We start from the raw sequence: 20,742 nt of genomic DNA, 5'->3' as shown, positions 1-20,742 counted from the left end.
ATTCTTTAAAAAGTACTGGAATAGATTTAGGCAAACTTGAGCTGACAGAATTTGGCTACAACACAAGCTAAAGTTACTTTTCACACAACTTAATCTCACACTTGCTAGCTAGCTAGTAAGGGGGATTTATATGGCCCTGTTCGCCATTGTTTACCTGACACATGAAACATGACGAATTGGGGGGTGCATTATCCACTTCAGCCGCCAGACGGTAGTAGAGTGCTGAGTATCTTCAAATGTCTAATATGGCTTTTCTAACTTGGACCACAACGTTAGTTGCAATAAGATTGCATTGCAAAATGATTAACCCTCCCCCATTCCTCTCTGGCAAAAGCCACCCAGGAATGGGGCCGTGTGAATTCCTTCCCTACTGTCACTATCTTACCTAGTTGAGACCGCATCCTTCTGATGTCCAACATTCCCACGCTTTAAACGCTTCCGTATTACTAAGGTAGTGACATAAAAACAATATTTGCTCTTCAAAATGAGCAAGGTATTCATGTTTTTAACACAAAGAAGGGGAAATGTTCCCACACTTGACATATTTTCACCTGCAATGTGGTCGGAGTGGCCGCGCTGATTTGCGTCCATCCGGGAAAAAAAAACGAGCGATGATGTCACGACTATTGTCGACGAATCGTCGCACCCCGACCGCATCAATAAAAACAACTAAATGGCTTTGTGGAGGCCGTGAGTCAAACTGGCATCAAACTGACACGCGAGTTAAGGAAGCGGGGTAGAATTCAGAGTAGTTTGAAACGCCAACTGTGAAATCTACATCAAGTTAAATAGAGGACAAATACTGAGGATGACATCATCACGACAACAAGTACATAAAACACATGACTCACAAAGCCAACAGCAACTACAAAAATAACCAGTGATGGGCAGTACAACATATGTAGATTAACTACATAGCTGGGCGGTAGCTTCACTACTTATTGAACAAGTAGCGAGTCCTGTCTCTTAGCTATTTTTAGACCCATGTAGAGAGGCGGCTTACGTCAAAGCTACAAAGAGAGAAAATGGACTGCAAATCCAGGCCAAAAAAATATATGGAGACAATACAATGACCTGAATGAAAAAGAACAATCATACATATGGAGAAAATCCATGATGATTGGTTAGTGTTCGTAAGATGAGTCACAATTGGGGCGAAACATTAGGGACTGACCAATCAGAGGCAAGATCAGGCAAAAGCAGGAAGCAATATCATAACAGACGCACACTCATGTAACATGATGACAAGGGAGACAGAGGGTCGCTTCAAGATGACCACTCAAAAAAAAAGAAACATACTTGAAAATGGCAGAAAAATTCTATCTCGAAGATTAGATTTTTCCTTGAGTGATGAAGACGACATGCAAGAAACCTTGCATGTCCATGGTTATATTTACAAAAATTCATGCGTTTAGAGATGAATGCCTAAGCACTTAGTTTTTAATTGTTGTGTAAACCAAAATCATAACTGCTCTCTTCATCTAAGAATTCCAACACAAATTTAGGAACACACATTAAGGTGAGTCAAGTTTAATGAAGTTTTACTGCACATAACTATCACCAACTATTCTCAAATAACACAAGGTATTGTTTTTTGTCAATATATAGATAGATGCAAACACATATATATATATATATATATATATATATATATATATACATATATATATATATATATATATATAAATATATATACTGTATATATATTTATATATATACATACATATATATATTGATATATATATATTAGGGGGTGGGAAAAAAATTATTCGAATACGAATCGAATACGTTGTGCGATTCAGAATAGATTCTCATTTTTAAAAATAAATTTTTTTATTTTTTTTTTAAATCAATCTAACAAACCACTACACAGCAATACCATAACAATGCAATCCAGTTCCAAAACCAAACTTGAGCAAGCAACACTCAGAACTGCAATAAACAGAGCAATTGAGAGGAGACACAAACACGACACAGAACAAACCAAAAGTAGTGAAACAAAAATGAACATTATCAACAACAGTATCAATATTAGTTATAATTTCAGCATAGCAGTGATTAAAAATCCCTCACTGACATTATCATTAGACATTTATAAAAATAAAAACGAGGACAATAGTGTCACAGTGGCTTACACTTGCATCACGTGATATCTCATAAGTTCGACAACACACTGTGTACAATATTTTCACAAAGATAAAATAAGTCATATTTTTGGTTCATTTAATAGTTAAAACAAATTATATTATTGCAATCAGTTGATAAAACATTGTCCTTTACAATTATAAAAGCTTTTTTTTTTTTTTTAAATCTACTACTCTGCTTGCATGTCAGCAGACGGGGGTAGATCCTGCTGAAATCCTATGTATTGAATGAATACAGAATCGTTTTGAATCGGAAAAATATTGTTTTTGAATCAAGAATCAAATCGAATTAAAAAAAAAAAATCGATATATTAGCGAATTGTGACCCCAAGAATCGATACTGAATCGAATCGTGGGACACCCAAAGATCCCCTATCCTAATATATATATATTAGGGGTGGGGAAATTAATGCGTTAATTACGAGTTAACTCATCAATCTATTAACGCAGACAATTATTTTATCGCACATTTGCGTATGTTGTTTACATGCTTTAATTTTGTTAACGCCTTTTCTTAACAAGATGGCATCTCCCGGATGTACTTCGGCGTCGAGGGGCTCTTGGTAAAGATGGAACATTTGGCAAAAATACCGGACAATTCTGCAAATTTCATGGCTGGCTTACAGCGTGGTCACTCCGGGATCACTTATGACCGCCAGACAATTCTGAATGTGGATAGATCGGGCCGTTTTGGACTGAATGACGCGTGCTTGCTAGACCGGCTAGCTAGCATGGGAATACTTTGCCGGCTACATCCAGCGGCTTGTGAAGCAGCGGAGTATATGTGTTGTCTGTCTATTTATCAATAATGCAGACCAGGCGTGTTGGCTGAGTTCTTAACGTTTACTTTCAGAGCGTGCCTATCACAACATACAAGATGCCGTCATGGCGACACAACCTATACCGGGCTACCGCGCATGCTCGTCACTCCTGTTGCATGCTGGGTAGGGTAGTTCTTTTTTTCCCTGGCTCATAACGTCACAATATAGTACCATGTATATGCGTTCAGTTTATCAAAGCACCAAGCAAACAATAGGAAAATTCCCATCATATCAATTCCTAGATATGGTCATAATTATTTTAAGTGCACTACGCAGAATAAACACAACATTATTAATATTGCTACTACGGATAATTTGATAAAAAAATTCCCTAAAACAACCCACTACCTATAATATAGGTTTTTTAAACAAAAGATCCCTGATAAAAAAAATGTTTCTGCTGTTACCTCAGAAATTGCCTGTTCAGAGATTTGTATGTAGATTATATTTATTTTCCGTAACAAACAGGATAACTTAAATACCCTGGCAGTGGCAATAAGCTTAAATGTTTGTATTTACATTTTTTGAGTTGATTTTCATAAAATATGCTATTTAACTGCTACTGTTTAACAAGGACTGATTTAAATTGTGTTTGCACAACAAATGTTTTGGCGCTTTTGTTCATGTGGGAGAATATTCCAATAAAGGTGCATTATACACTACTTTTGAATTCATTATTGGGCTTTGCGTATACAATGCAGTTAATCGCGATTAATCGGAGAAATAGTGCGATTAACTTCGATTAAAATTTTTAATCGTTGCCCAGCCCTAATATATATATATATATATATATATATATATATATATATCTCAATAACGGGGCAAAGATTGTTTAATCTTTTTATAAACTACATTTTTTCAAAGTTGTAAAGGACTTAAAGTTAGTTTTATTTGCAAACGACACAACTGCTTTCTGTTCAGGAGAGACAGAGAAATAACAGAATAAATGAATAAATTGAAAAGATGGTTTGACAAAAAGACTGAGTAGACATTGAAAATGTAAAAGAAACTAGATTTTTGGGTGTAGTAATAGATGGTAAAATGAACTACAAATCTCATATAAAACATATGCAACATAAGGTGGCAAGAAACATTTCAATAATGATAAAAGCAAAATATGTTCTGGAACAAAAATCAGTTCATATTCTGTACTGCTCACTGGTGTTTCCATATCTGAGTTATTGTGCAGAAATATGGGGAAATAAATACAAATGTGCACTTCATTCACTAACTGTGTTACAAAAAAGATCAGTTAGAGCAGGGGTAGGGAACCAATGGCTCTAGAGCCAGATGTGGCTCTTTTGATGACTACATCTGGGACATTGCTTAACATGATAAGTAATGAATAATTCCGCAGGTAATCACAGTGTTAAAAATAATGTTCAAATTATAAAACATTATCATGCATTTTAATCCAACCATCCGTTTTCTATCACACCTGTTCAAGATGTCGGATTAATGGCAAGCAGTATTATATTTATTATTGGTTAGGTTTGGAATAACAATGTTATTAAAAAGAATAAGAGACTTATTATACTTTGAAAAATGTTGGTCTTACTTAAAAAATGCACGGATTTAGTTGTATTCAGTGTTAAACAATATTATATTGCTCTCACGGAAATACATCCATCCATCCATCCATTTTCTACCGCTTATTCCCTTTCGGGGTCGCGGGGGGCGCTGGCGCCTATCTCAGCTACAATCGGGCGGAAGGCGGGGTACACCCTGGACAAGTCGCCACCTCATCGCAGGGCCAACACAGATAGACAACATTCACACTCACATTCACACACTAGGGCCAATTTTAGTGTTGCCAATCAACCTATCCCCAGGTGCATGTCTTTGGAAGTGGGAGGAAATACATTTTGAAATATTTGACTTTAATGGCTCTCTCAGCCAAAAAAGGGTTCCCGACCCCTGCGTTAGAATAATACATAATGTTGGATATAGAGAACATTCAAACCCTTTATTTATGGAATCAAAAAACTGAAATTCAACAATTTGGGGATATTGCGAACAGCTAAAATTTTGCTCAAAGCAAACCATAACCTGCTACCCAAGAATGTACAACAATTCTTCTCAACTAAAGAAGGGAAATATAACCTTAGAGGAAAATCTAACTTAAAGCATTTTTATGTACGTAAAAAATTTAAGATCTTTAGCATTACAGTATGTGGAATTAAACTATGGAATGTATTAAGCAAAGAAGCGAAACAATGTACTGATATGATGCAGTTTAAGAGGTTGTTCAAATGAATAGTGCTTACAAAGTACAAGAAGGGAGAACTATGAGTAATACCTTCAACCTTATTGAAATGGGATATTCTTCATCTCAGTATGTTAATATAGACTGACTTAATTATCTATTACAAGAACTGCTGTATTAAACATTCACTGATGTAACTGTGTTACAAAAAGAAGTCAGTAAATGAGCATATGTATTTGTAAACCCTTTGAAGTGGGAAAGGGGTAGGATTAAATAAACTTTGCTTCTTCCTACTCCTTTTCGGAGATGGTGTTAAGAAAAAAGATATTACATTGTGTGTGATTTATTATACTGTAAGTGCTCAAGTTCGAAATAAACTAAGCTCAATCAAACAATCAATCAACCTATATATATATATATATATATATATATATATACACACACATACACAAACAGGTACATACATATACTGTACATACGTACACACATACATATATAGTCGAGGTTTCTGTGGTTTATCCTTTATACAGTGCTCAATACCAGGGAACACGGGAATATACATTAGGTCAGAAAAAACACATAGGCTATATCATTCCTACAAGCCTGTTTCTCAGGTTTCCCTGACGTGCAGGGAAACCTGCGAAACAAGCTTGTAGGGATGCTATATATAATATATATATATATAAATAGATACATATATATATATATATATATATATATATATATATATATATATATATATATATATATATATATATATATATATATATATATATATATATATATGTAGAATAAGTCAACTTGTAGAGTAGCTTACTATATTTTCTAAGCAGCTTGCCCATGAAGTAAAATATAAATATATTATGGTATAACTGTACCATTCATTGACTCTCACAAATAGGTTATTACGTATTCGTTTTCCCGAACATCTTCCCTTTTTTTCAAATTGGACGTGAACTTAATGTAAACATGTAAAAGTTTTGGTGTGGATGAACTATCAGTAGAATACAAGGCGAAGGGGTAGGATTGAATATAAATGTTGCTTCTTCCTACTCTTTTTCAGATATGTTGAAATGTTCAATCATAACCATTAACATCATTATTATCACAACGTTTCTTTTAATATTTGTCTGTAAAAAATTCAAAGGTTTAAGTGTTTCCAAATACACATTAAGTGTAATTTAATGGAATACAAAGCTCAGTGAGAATGCTGTTACAGTTTAAACAAGAGCTACAGCCCTGAAACCATCATAATAGCAAGGCCTAAAGCAGCAGCACAAAGATACATTTTTTGGAGTATGATAAGTGTTTGCAGTTTGAAATAAACATGCCTGCTGGTCACTAACCTGTGTGGAGTGTTGCAGTGCTGCTGGTGTCATTGAGGCTCAGCATAGCTATGATGTGTGTGTGCATGCTGCGCTCACATCAACTGTTACACGGGACATCCTGGGTGCACAACACCCACTGTGGGGGTCTGATTGCTGCACAGTGAGGTAGTGCTTTTACTTGCACATGCTTGTGTGTTATCTTACGTGCACCCTGTCTCATAAGAGATAACACAACAAGGAAAACCACATGTGACAGTTTTCTTTTTTACTCACAATTCTTGCGACCACACAACTGGGTTAAAGCCAAAAATTAAGAATTAGGAGCCATTATACAACACTGCCCTCTTGTGTCTGTTTAGAGCAGGGGTCACCAACCTTTTTGAAACCAAGAGCTACTTCTTGGGTACTGATTAATGCGAAGGGCTACCAGTTTGATACACACTTAAATAAATTGCCAGAAATAACCAAATTTGCTTAATTTACCTTTGATAAATAAATCTATATATACAAAAAAATTTGTATTTCTGTCTGTCATTCCATCGTACATTTTTTTTCCTTTTACGGAAGGTTTTTTGTAGAGAATAAATGATTTAAAAAAAACACTTAATTGAACGGTTTAAAAGAGAGGAAATTTCGACTCTTTAAAATTCAAAATTCAACCGAAAAATATGAATAGAAAAACTAGCTAATTCGAAACTTTATGAAAAAATAAAAAAAATAATTTATGGAACATTAGTAACTTTTCCTGATTAAGATTAATTTTAGAATTTTGATGACATGTTTTAAATAGGTTAAAATCCAATCTGCACTTTGTTAGAATATATAACACATTGGACCAAACTATATTTCTAACAAAGACAAATCATTATTTCTTGTACATAGGGCGGCATAGCTCGGTTGGTAGAGTGGCCGTGCCAGCAACTTAAAGGGTTGCAGGTTCGATTTCCGCTTCCGCCATCCTAGTAACTGCCGTTGTGTCCTTGGGCAAGACACTTTACCCACCTGCTCCCAGTGCCACCCACACTGGTTTAAATGTAACTTAGATATTGGGTTTCACTATGTAAAGAGCTTTGAGTCACTAGAGAAAAGCGTTATATAAATATAATTCACTTCACTTCACTACATTTTCCAGAACAAAAATTTGAAAATACATTTAAAAGAGACTTTGAAATAAGATTTAAATTTGATTCAACAGATTTTCGAGATTTGCCAGAATATTTTTTTTGATTTTTAATCATAAGTTTGAAGAAATATTTCACAAATATTTTTTGTCGAAAAAACAGAAGCTAAAATGAAGAATTAAATTAAAATGTATTTATTATTCTTTACAATGAAAAAAAAAAATACTTGAAAATTTATTTAAATTGTCAGGAAAGAAGAGGAAGGAATTTAAAAGGTAAAAAGGTATATGTGTTTAAAAATCCTAAATAATTTTTAAGGTTGTATTTTTTCTCAAAATGTGTCTTTCTGAAAGTTATAAGAAGCAAAGTAAAAAAATAAATGAATTTATTTAAACAAGTGAAGACCAAGTCTTTAAAATATTTTCTTGGATTTTCAAATTTTATTTGTGTTTTGTCCCTCTTAGAATTAAAAATGTCAAGCAAAGCGAGACCAGCTTGCTAGTAAATAAATACAATTTAAAGCATAGAGGCAGCTCACTGGTAAGTGTTGCTTTTTGAGCTATTTTTAGAACAGGCCAGCAGGCGACTCATCTGGTCTTCATGGGTGACCTGGTGCCCGCGGGCACCGTGTTGGTGACCCCTGGTTTAGAGCCAATGTCATGCACACAGATGTTTGATATTACAGGTTAATTATCAAGTACTGTAAATTAAAATGTACTTGCTTTAGTTACTGTATACACACATCCACATACTATCATACTATTATACATGTTTTTCTTAACTTTAGTTACTGTATTGTTTCAAATGTTCAACATCATCATATTATTATCATTCATATTACATAATTGGTAGTAAAAAAAATGGAGGATTGAAATTAAAATAGTAGTTAAAAATATTACAAATAAAAATAAATTATATGAAAAATGTCCTAAGTAAGTCCAATTTATTAAAATGCTAATAAGTAAGATATCAACTTTAAATAAAATACATCCCGCCCGATTGTAGCTGAGATAGGCTCAGCGCTCCCCGTGACCTCAAAGGGAATAAGCGGTAGAAAATGGGTGGATAGACATCAATATCTACATTAATCCATCCATCCATTTCTACCGCTTATTCCCTTTGGGGTCGAGGGGGGCGCTGGTGCCTATCTCAGCTACAATCGGGCGGAAGGCGGAGTACACCCTGGCCTGGACAAGTCGCTACCTCATCGCACGGCCGACACAGATAGACAGACAATACTTCTTGGTGGCTTAGTGGTTAGAGTATCCGCCCTGAGATTGGTAGGTTGTGAGTTCAAGCCCCGGCCGAGTCATACCAAAGACTATAAAAATGGGACCCATTACCTCCCTGCTTGGCACTCAGCATAAAGGGTTGGAATTGGGGGTTGAATCACCAAAAATGACTCTTGGCCGCAGCCACTACTGCTGCTCACTGCTCCCCTCACCTCCAAGGGGGTGATCAAGGGTGATGGGTCGAATGCAAAGAATAATTTCGCCACACCTAGTGTGTGTGTGAGACAATCATTGGTACTTTAACTTTTAACTTTAACTTAACACTCACATTCACACACTAGGGCCAGTTTAGTGTTGCAAATCAACCTATCCCCAGGTGCATGTCTTTGGAGGTGGGAGGAAGCCGGAGTACCCGGAGGGAACCCACGCAGTCACGGGGAGAACATGCAAACTCCACACAGAAAGATCCAAAGCCTGGGATTGAACCCAGGACTACTCAGGACCTTCGTATTGTGAGGCAGACGCACTAACCCCTCTTCCACCGTGCTGCCCTATATACATTAATATTGTTGCTATTATTTATATATTCCTATTATTATTTTACATTTGCGGTCCTCTCCAAGGTTTCTCATTGTATAACATTGCATTGAGTTTTTTCTGAGTCGATTGTCGTTGTGGTTTGTGCAGCCCTTTGAGACACTCATAATTTAGGGCTATATGAATACACTTTGATTGATTGATTGATTATTAATAGTAATATATCTTTATATGAAGTAATCAGAATTGGGTAAAAGTAAAGAATAAAGTACAGATATTCAATATACAAAATACATATAATTTTAGTTTAAAAAACATTCCCAAAAAATGCGTAAAAATATTAAAATGTGAAGATTATGTCAATGTTGTAAACGGTTGCTTATTCTTATCATTTTCGTTGTTTTGTTGGTTTAGCTCCCATTATGTTTTCCCAATATTTTGCTAGTAGCAGGCTGCTACATTGCCGGCATCCAGGCTGCCGCAGGCTCTCTTCATAAAGCTATTTCAAGTAATGCAAAAATGCAACTGCAAAGTAACAGTGTTGCAGCTGTTACCATCCATCCATTTTTCTACCACTTGTCTCCTTCGGGGTCACGGAGGGTGTTGGATCTTATCTTACATTACCTTTAAATTACAATAAGAGCAATAGAAAAGTAAACCGTACAAGAGACAATTTTATACATATATATATATATATATATATATATATATATATATATATATATATATATATATATATATATATATATATATATATAAGAATTAATTTACAAAAAGGCGTATTTAGGCCATCTCCCTACAACCGCAATGAGATTTTCTAACCTGCAGCCTGTTTTGGAAAAGTTTCATTATTTACGTCATACTACGCATAGCACTAGTATAAACGACCGTATATTTCGGACTAAAATGCGCACTTAAAATCCTTTCATTTTCTCAAAAATCGACAGTGCGCCTTATGACCCGGTGCACCTAATTTACGGAATAATTCTGGTTGTGTTTACCGACCTCGAAGCAATTTTATTTGGTACAAGGTGTAATGATAAGTGTGACAAGTAGATGGTAGTCACACATAAGAGATATATGTAGACTGCAATATGACGCCAGTAAGCAACACCAAAACTTTAAATGTTCCATTAAAAATAAAGAATATTACACACGGCAATCCAAAATCTGTCAAAACGTTTTAGTATAACTTTGAAGCCGCATCGCTTGATGGATTGTCGGCCCATCACGGTTACCGTAGTCAGAGATACAAGTACTACTATGGTGTGTGTATATGGACCGCAAAATGGCACTCATTAGCAGACACATTATCTGGTGTTTTGTTTTGCAATATTATGCAAAACCAACCTTTCTTACCTTTTGTGGTACCGGGTGATGAGTATTTGAGATCTGCATAAGTTCTGAAAATTTGCGGACGTCCTCCACTGTAGTACGTGTCGATACCGTAGTCGATAATCTTCTTCTTTTTCACTATCTTCTTGTTATGGGGAATTCACCCTCTGCTCTTGCCATTTCTAATATAAAGTAGCGTCAAGTTAAAACTTATATCTCGCTATGGAAGCGCTTAAACTACCAGTGTAGTAGTGGGTTCACATAATTCACCCACGGAACTTTAGTTATTAGAGAGTTACGGTCGAACGGTTTTCCACGGGACACATTTCCGGCGTTGTTGCACTCGTGAGCCAAGGATGATGAGATGCTTCTCTGTTATTGATTTAAGTAAAGTCTGAACGTCATTAAAAGAGTAAGTTCCATCTTTTGACACTTTTTCCACTCCCGTCCTTGCACGATACACCGCTACAACAAAGATGACGGGGAGAAGACGCTGACGAAGGTGAGTCACGTAAATAAGACCGCCACAAAAGGGCGCATCCTGTCAGAAAGTGACTTAAAGACGATCTGTAAAACATAATTTATGCAACATTTTGACCAAGGAACCTCCATTTCATGTTATCTTGACAACAAGGAAATATTTTAAATTTAGAAAAAAATCATAATATGACCCCTTTAATGCGCCTTATAATCCGGTGCGTCCTATGGTCCGGAAAATATGGTAAGTATGACTTCTGTTTAGCATAGAATAGCAATAATAAACCACACAAATAAAGTTATTTTCTCTGTAAAGGATGATGGAACCACAAAAATAAACAAACTGTTCAATGTTTCTTTGACAGTGTCAAAACTATGATATCATTTCAGATTAAATAACTCTAAAGTAGAAGTGATTAAATCGCATGATGCGACACCTCATATTTAAACTCAGCTCACAAAAAAAAATGTCAAACTGCAAATTAGCAGCTGCAGTGTGGAGCAAAGTGTCAAAGAAAAGTGTGACTAATAACTCAGAAATGTCAGAAACGCAAAGCTATAAACTGCAGCGTGTGCACAAACAGATCCATTCAGAGAGACGATATTAAATTGTCACTTCTCCCAAAAGTGCAAAGTACACAACTCCTACGCAGGAAACCAAACAACACCAAAAAAAACCCGCAAGGATTCGTGCTTAACAAGAAAGGATGAATAAAAGAAGGTGACGCCCCGTAAAGATATAGGAAGGAAAGGTAAACATGGGGGGAGGAGAGGGATGAGTGGGAGGAGGGGGAGAAGAAACTAAAGCTACCAAAAACAAGCTCTCATGGGATGGGGGGCTCAGTTCAAGACCATAAAATAACCTTAGGCAACAAGATTCCCATATGAAAACATACAAAATCCAAAACCAGTGAAGTTGGCACGTTGTGAAATTTGTAAATAAAAACACAATCAAAGGATTTGCAAATCTTTTTAAATTTATATTCAATTAAATAGACTACAAAGACATGATATTTCATGTTGGAACTGAGCAACTTATTTTTATTTTTTTGCAAATAATCATTAACTTACAATTTAATGGCAGCAACACAGTGGATAAAAGGCATTTTTACCACTGTGTTACATGGCCTTTCCTTTTAACAACACTCAGTAAATGTTTGGAAACTGAGGAGACCAATTTTTGAAGCTTTTCAGGTGGAATTATTTCCCGTTCTTGCTTGATGTACAGCTTAAGTTGTTTTTTCTCTGTTGTGGTATTTAAGGCTTCATATTGCGCCACACATTTTCAATGGGAAACAGGTCTGAACTACAGGCAGGCCAGTCTAGTACCCGCACTCTTTTACTATGAAGCTACGGTGTTGTAAGACGTGGCTTGGCATTGTCTTGCTGAAATAAGCACGGGCCTCCATGATAACGTTGCTTGGATGACGTGCAGTGATTTCTCCAGATTCTCTGAATCTTTGGATGACATTACACACCGTAGATGGTGAAATCCTTAAATTCCTTGCAATAGCTGGTTGAGAAATGTTGTTCTGAAACAGTTCGAAAATGTTCTCACGCATTTGTTGACACAGTGGTTACCCTCGCCCCATCTTTGTTTGTGAATGACTGAGCAGTTCATTTACACCAAATCATGGTATCCACCTGTTCCCAATTAGCCTGTTCACCTGTGGGATGTTCCAAATAAGTGTTTGATGTGCATTCCTCAACTTGCTCAGTCTTTTTTACCACTTGTGCCAGTTTTTTTAAACATGTTGCAGGCATCAAATTCCAAATTAGCTGATACTTGCAAAAAATTCACAAAGTTTTCCAGTTCAAACGTTAAGTATCTTGTCTTTGCAGTCTATTCAATTGAATATAAGTTGAAAAGGATTGCCAAATCATTTTATTCTGTTTTATTTACGATTTACAAAACATACCAACTTCACTGGTTTTGAGTTTTGTATCCCCTGCGACCCAAAGGTAATAAGCGGTAGGAAATGGATGGATGGATAACTAAATGGACATTACACTTTCATTATGCTATAGTGATGCATACAGGTGCATCCAAATATTATTTTATTTTTATAAGATACTGAATTTGGGGGTTTTATCAGAAGCTAAAGTCATCAAAAAATTACGAATCACATTCTTAATATAGATCATATAAGTTATACTTTTTGAATTTAACTAATAAAATTAATAAATAAACTTTTCCAAGATGCTTCGATTTATTGAGATGCACCTGTGTGCTTAAAATAAATACATATATCCAAATAAACGCCGGGCTGCTACATATATAAATGCATTACCCCAATAGACGCCTGCTACTTTCTGCAGTTGAGTAAACAAAAAAAAAAACCTACCCCTCGATATCGGCGATAAGGTGTGCAACAAATATTGCAGAAGGTTTGATTTCATTCTGTAAAATATCAATCAATCAATCAAGCATCCATCCGTCTTCTACCGCTTATTCCCCTGGAGCCTATCTCTGCTACAATCGGGCGGAAGGCGGTGTACACTCTGGACAAGGCGCCATCTCCTCGCAGGACCAACACAGAGACAGACAATATTCAATCAATCAATTAATCAATGTTTTTTTTATGTAGCCCTAAATCACAAGTGTCTGAAAGGGCTGCACAAGCCACAACGACATCAGCGGATCAGCGCCCACATAAGGGCAAGGAAAAACTCACAAACCAGTGGGACGTCGATTAGAATGACTATGACAAACCTTGGAGAGAACGGCAAATTTAGGTAACCTCCCTCTAGGTAACGTTTGAATCATTTTTTTTCATAAGCAATTGTAATAACCGTTGCTTTGTCAGTCGACGCATTGGTCGGCATCCCTCTTAGAAATCATCACAGTAAATAAGAAGTCCCATTTATACAACGAGCATTTAGCCTTCATTAGTGACTTCTTCCTGGGGGGACAGATGGTGCCGTTTCTCCATGCAGAACAGCAATCTGAATGTTGGGAGTGCAAACCTGCTGAGACGCACAGGAAAACATATTAGCACTGATGAGTGCTAATGGCGAAGAATTACACAAGTGTTGTGGGGTCTGCGGAGTGTTTGATGACCTCCGGTGCATCGAAGAAAACATTTAGGTACAGTCAGATGTACTGTACGTCTTTTGGGGGAACAAAAGATGCAACGGAGATGTGAAAGTCTGGTATCAAAGCTAAAAAAGCAGAATTTTTAAGGGACTCCACCCCAATGTCATTGCATTGTACCCCTGAAAAGTACTGTTTGTTGGCTTTGCAAACAGACTAAACAGACTAAATCATGCTGCAGCCCACAAAAGATCAGGCCTGGGTCCTGAATGTTAGGCAGTGTTGTTCTGCTGCTACACTCCAGTCCGGCAACAATGACAGCAGTGTTGATGTTGCTGGGGCGCACAGAGCTGAGTTCACAAGCCAAGGCTGAGGTTTACAGTAAAACTATGTCATTACTTCCAGGATCACCACTCCCGCAATGAAGTCAGGATTTGTTTTTTAGCTGATGAAGTTTAATAAAGCACATGCAACACAAACTTTACTGGCTCTATACAGTACAGGCCAGAAGTTTGGACACACCTCCTCATGTCAATGTCGTGGAACACCCAAAGATTCGCAGCCCTAAGATATATGTATATATACAAAGTTTGTATAGATATTTATATATACACACTTTCTCATTCAATCTGTTTTTTTTATTTTCATGACTGTTTTCATTGCAGACTGTCACTGAAGGCATCAAAACTATGACACCTGTGAAGTAAAAACCGTTTCAGGTGACTACCCCTTGAAGCTCATCGAGAGAATGTTATTTCACCTTTTTTTTTTTAAGTACATAACTCCACATGTGTTCATTCATAGTTTTAATGCCTTCAGTGACAATCTACAATGTAAATAAAGACAACAGATTGAATGATAATGTGTGTATATAGAAATATATATATACAAACGTTATATATATATATATATATATATATATGTATATATACATACAGTATATATACATATATATATATATATATATACACACATACATATATACATGTCTATATGTATGTGTGTGTGTATATATATATATATATATATATATATATATATTCACACACATGCACATGCATACATACATACATACATATATAAATGTATTATATATATTTTTTATAAATATGTATAAATATATATTTAATATTGATTTCTGTACTGCAAAACACCATCTTTGTTATCTACATGCTAATGATACTTGTAGTTGTGATCGTATGCCTATAAAAGAAGAACATTTTGTTACACATCACTATTATATATTTATTAGATATATTATTATTTTTACTTATTTATTTTTTTAAATAAAAAATCCTGTACTTTTAGAGGCATATAACCACAACTACAAGTATCATTAGCATTTAACAACAAAGATGGTGTTTTGCATTGCTGACATTAGTGTAGTGCATGTTCCATGCAATCTAAGTGCCTACATGATCTTATTATAATGTGAGTCTGTGACCTCCTCATTCATCAACAGCCTCACTTCCTTTTTCTACAGGATGTAGCCATCCTTAGCAGCTGCCTGCAAACGTGGATGTCAATGCTCCAGGGAGCTGTGAGCTCAGAAACGAGTGAAGTGGGCTAAACGACAGGCTGCCGTCAAAACCTCCCAGTTAGCTTTGAAGGTTAAATCAGGATGTCATTCTGGTATGAGACCATCAACGTGTCGTCGAATTATAGGACATTTAGGTAAACGTGGACAGAGGAGCTAATTTTGAAATAATGCACTAACCCTAACCCTTTATTATTAAATATAATGGCCACCTTGCATAACAGAAATAAACAGAATGACTTGATATCATTTCCAAAGTCAAAGCTTAAGGTATGCGTGCTCACATACTAGCGTGGACGCAAGCTCAGGCACAGAAACAACTAAAAAAAAAAAGTCCACAGTTCCCTAACAGAAAGTACCTGCAAGCACATATACATTTTGTATGAAATAGTACTTTGCAGCATGTTAGTGTGTAAGAGTTCAGTTCGATACATGCATCGTTTGTGCGGTCTTGTATGAAGTACTTAAAAGTATCTTACCAACAAATTAATTTGGTAGAAATTAACGTGTCATGACTTTACATGACAGGTATCATCTGTTTCTCATATTAGTTCCTGTCCAGTGTTCCTATTTTCCTCCCATTTCCTGTTTGATTCCATTGTGCCACCACTACTATGGTCTGAGCGCTGGCTGCCTCACCTGTTCATGGTTGTCAATCAGGCTGCTTCTTAAACCAGCCCTGCCCTCTGGACAGCGCTGGATTATTTAAGATTATAGTTTGACATTTGTGCTTGCAATTCTGTTTTGCTTTGTACTTTGTAGCGCCATGTTCCTTTGCTTTCCCTATGCATTCTGCGACTGTTTATACTTTTCTGCACTATTGTTCTTATTAAATACTTATTACTTGCCCGTCGTCTGCCTTTTCTATACCCTGGGGTCACGACCAACACAACCATGACACGTTTCAAACTCTGCTACAACGGAACCTAACATAATGTTTTTTCACCTCCCCTCCAATCCCAATATCCAAATTTGGATATCGGCCTGATACTAATACTATACTGATACCATATCTATAAGCTAAAGGTGGGAATTCTTCTTTAGGTTTAACGTTGCTATGACAGCTCACAGTCATTACGTCACCAACTCTACTTTTTTTTTGCAGGAGCAAAAATGGCTGAGGGAAATGTATCGGAGTAGAAACACCCTTTTATGTCGGAAATGTAGTGGAGTAAAAAGGAATGTTGTCAGCAATATAAATAACTAAGTTAAGTATAGATATGTGACTCTATAACACTGGTTGTCATTGCTTGTAAATGGAGCGTTGTTGGTGGTGGTGGTGGGGGGGGGGTGTAAAAATGTTTTTAGAGCACTTTGTAGGCAGAATACATTAATCAGATAACTTGCATTGTTAGCCACCTCATCATAGCAGTTTTTTCTATTTAGGACGAACAGAAAAGGGACAGACAAACATGGGCTTTGATTTACTAAGATCCACATTTTGTTGCAGATTATCAGTAACACACATAGCCAAGCAAAAGGATACACACAAAATATAGGAAAATGGAACATTGGATTGCTTGTCTAGAAGGAAAACCGCCAATTGTGCGTCCAAAGTTAGTCCAAGACTGAACCGCAATGCCCTACATCTCGAATATGCCGGGCCAATATTTAATACAGTTTTGGCTTTTCTTTGGTTCGCACTGTGCACACGCTTCACTATAAATCAACCCGCCTTTCTTTAATTTATCCGGTTGGATTTGGTGGGGTTGACCGCCACAAAGACAAATTATCTTGTCTACCGGGGTTTTATTCACTAAAATACTTAATTATAAAGCACACACTGCATGCAGATGTAGGATTTTTTCAGAAATGATTAATGGTAAGATATACAGTGTAATGATAATATGATTTTTTTTTTTCTTCAATCAATCAATCAATGTTTACTTATATAGCCCTAAATCACTAGTGTCTCAAAGGGCTGCACAAACCATCAGTAAGATAAGAGTTAAACCGAGACATACCAATTCGTGTTTTGATACGTTCAAATAAAATATTATGATCGACGGTATCGAAAGCAGCGCTAAGATTGAGGAGCAGCAACATAGATGACGCATCAGAATCCATCGTTAGCAATAGATCATTAGTCATTTTAGCAAGGGCTGTCTCCGTAGAGTGATTTGCCCTGAAACCGGATTGAAAGGTTTCACATTGTCTTGGTTTAACTCTTATCTTACTGATAGGATGCAGTGCGTCTCCCATAACAATGTGACCTCGGACTACGTTAAGGTAACATGTGGAGTTCCCCAGGGTTCGGTCCTTGGCCCTGCACTCTTCAGCATATACATGCTGCTGCTAGGTGACATCATACGCAAATACGGTGTTAGCTTTCACCGTTATGCTGATGACACCCAACTGACACCCAAACCCCTAAAGCTGACCAACACGCCGGATTGTAGTCAGCTGGAGGCGTGTCTTAATGAAATTAAACAATGGATGTCCGCTAACTTTTTGCAACTCAACGCCAAAAAAATGGAAATGCTGATTATCGGTCCTGCTAGACACCGACCTCTATTTAATAATACAACTTTAACATTTGACAACCAAACAATTAAACAAGGCGACTCGGTATCTTGGAAAATTATGTTAAAGAACATAACTTAGGTACCCCAGCTTTAAGCCCCAAAATTACGACTAAAGTGGTGAAGCTGTATTTTAATTTGCATTTCATTTTATTGACAGTTTATTTAAGAAACATATATATTATTACTCATTCATTTAGTTAAGAGTGTATTTATTTTAGCACTGTGTAAATGTATGTAAATGTATTTTTCATCAGTTTTTATGAGCCCCCTTCTTTTGCAGTATATTTGATTGGTATTTATTTTTGTAATCAGCCTGACCTAAGGCTTGATGATAAGAGTTGTGATTAACACATGCTTTTATATAATTTGAGAAAGTTTATTCTGGTAAACTGTAAGTAAGTTAGACATAATTATTGAATCTGATTAAAATCAAGAGTACGATTACTAATTCAGTGTTAATATTTAAGTGGGCCCTGGGCCCCTCTGTAGTGGGAAAGTTGGGCTCCTGGGTCAAAAAGGTTAGGAACTGTATAATATATTTGCATCTTCTCCTCCCAGCATGTATTTTGCATATTAATGAAGACGGAGGCGCAAAATGGGTTGCACGCCTTATTCTGCTCACTTAACGGACACAATCTTTGCGTGTGCTATCAATTTTGCACTTCTTTTAGTACACGCAATCCTTCAGTATATCAGGCCCTTAGTCTTTTCTCACATTGCTGTGTTTTTTGTAGGCGCCATGTAGGTGTCTGGTTTGATCACCTCCTACTGGTTTGTGTAATATACCGTATTTTTCGGAGTATAAATCGCACTGGAATACAAGTCGTATTTTTTGGGGAAATTTATTTGATAAAAGCCAACACCAAGAATAGACATTTGAAAGGCAATTTAAAATAAATAAAGGATGGTGAACAACAGGCTGAAAAAGTTATATGACGCATAAATAACCAACTGAGAAGGTGCCTGGTATGTTAACATGACATATTATGGTAAGAGTCATTCAAATAACTAACGTATAGAAGATGCTATATGTTTACCAAACAATCTGTCACTCCTAAATGCTAAATCGCAAGAAATGTTATACGTCTAGTCTCTTACTTGAATTAGCTAAATAACATTAGTTGATATTTTACGGTAATGTGTTAGTAATTTCACACATAAGTCGCTCCTGAGTATAAGTCGCACCCCAAACTATGAAAAAAACTGCGACTTATAGTCCGAAAAATACGGTAAGTCTACTGTATATGTCAAGATCTTTTCCTCCAGAAAGTAATGTACTGTGACACCACAGATAAAGTCCTGGCTTTGTCAGTTTGTTATACATAATCATATTCGTGGGTGCCTCAAATATTCACAAAAGTTCTGAGGCCATAACACCCGTACGGATTGAGTATTTACCGTATTTAGAAGCGTCTTCACAGTGGGCTCACTATTTGCAGACAGTGCGTGGGTTTGTACCAAGTAATGAGGCTTTCCAGGCGTCTGGGACAGATGTGGTTATAGTCTGATTCATTCCACGGACCGCACCCAATGACAATTTTAAATTCTCCACAAAAAATAAAAAAGTTTTGTTGTTTTCTTTCCTTCAGGCCCATGTAAAAAAAAAACACATGATCATACCCGTCCGGCTTAAACTCCTCTCCATGCCTTTGTTTTGGACGCTTAATGGCCTCCTCCCCCCCTTGTAAGCAACACGTGAATGACAAGCTGAGGCAGAAGCAAACCCTCCCTTGGCACAAAAAGAGTTCCATCTTTTGTACCCAAGCTGCTCTTGAGGCCGTTTTGTTGCTGCTGTGTAGCGCTCTCCCGCCCCACCACCCAGCTGCATGCAACTGCACCCACTCTTTGTGTGGGTTTCCATTCCAATAGTGGAAAAACTGGTTCTGGTATTGGAGAATTGCAATGGCAACCAAAAAGGGAGCTCTTTCGAAACTTTAGGAAAAGTTTGCTTACCATCAGAACCGACAGTGTCTTGATGATCCAGCTGTCCACCGTCGCCGTGGTCCACCCAGTTGATCCCTTCAAGACTGTCATAGCCGGAGGACTGGCCTCGATCCTTCACGGGTACCACGGTGAAGTGAGGCATATTTTCATCCCTCTCTTCTCTATCTGTCTGTCTATCGCTCTATGTTTGGCTGGTCATAGCAAGCTCGCCCTTAGCCACCTTTTGCGCTCTTCTTCCACTAAAGGCAACTACATTCCACTAGTCTGTGCTCACTTCCTCTGAAAGGGGCATGCTCAGGCTCCCCGCCCACAGACCAGCCCCCCTCCGGAACTGTTTTTGTGTGCGCAGAGGGAGAGGCCATGTGGAGGTCTGTCAGAAAGAACACCAATCCTGCAAGAAGAACGAGAAACAAGGAGGAGTGACTTTATGTTAAGTCATCCTTCGCAAAGTTTAAGGTGACCCCCGCCCTGATTCCGGCCGACACAGTCCACTTTGTGTGT

At 37.0% G+C, this 20,742-nt stretch overlaps 1 protein-coding gene across 1 annotated transcript in view; it reads right to left on the bottom strand.

Moving 5' to 3' along the window:
* slc12a4 (solute carrier family 12 member 4) overlaps positions 1-20,524 on the bottom strand; it is a 49,150-nt gene extending 28,626 nt beyond the window's left edge. Inside the window, exon 1 of the mRNA XM_061877280.1 lies at positions 20,251-20,524. Within this exon, the coding sequence (XP_061733264.1) occupies positions 20,251-20,383 (133 nt within the window). The 5' untranslated portion in view covers positions 20,384-20,524. The remainder of the gene's footprint in view (positions 1-20,250) is intronic.
* Between the last annotated feature and the right edge of the window lie 218 nt (positions 20,525-20,742).

The sequence above is a fragment of the Nerophis ophidion genome, linkage group LG02 (assembly GCF_033978795.1).
Source record: "Nerophis ophidion isolate RoL-2023_Sa linkage group LG02, RoL_Noph_v1.0, whole genome shotgun sequence".
NCBI classification, from domain to species: domain Eukaryota; kingdom Metazoa; phylum Chordata; class Actinopteri; order Syngnathiformes; family Syngnathidae; genus Nerophis; species Nerophis ophidion.
The sequence above is the reverse complement of the archived record's forward strand: the minus strand, read 5'-3'. Positions and strand labels throughout refer to the sequence as shown.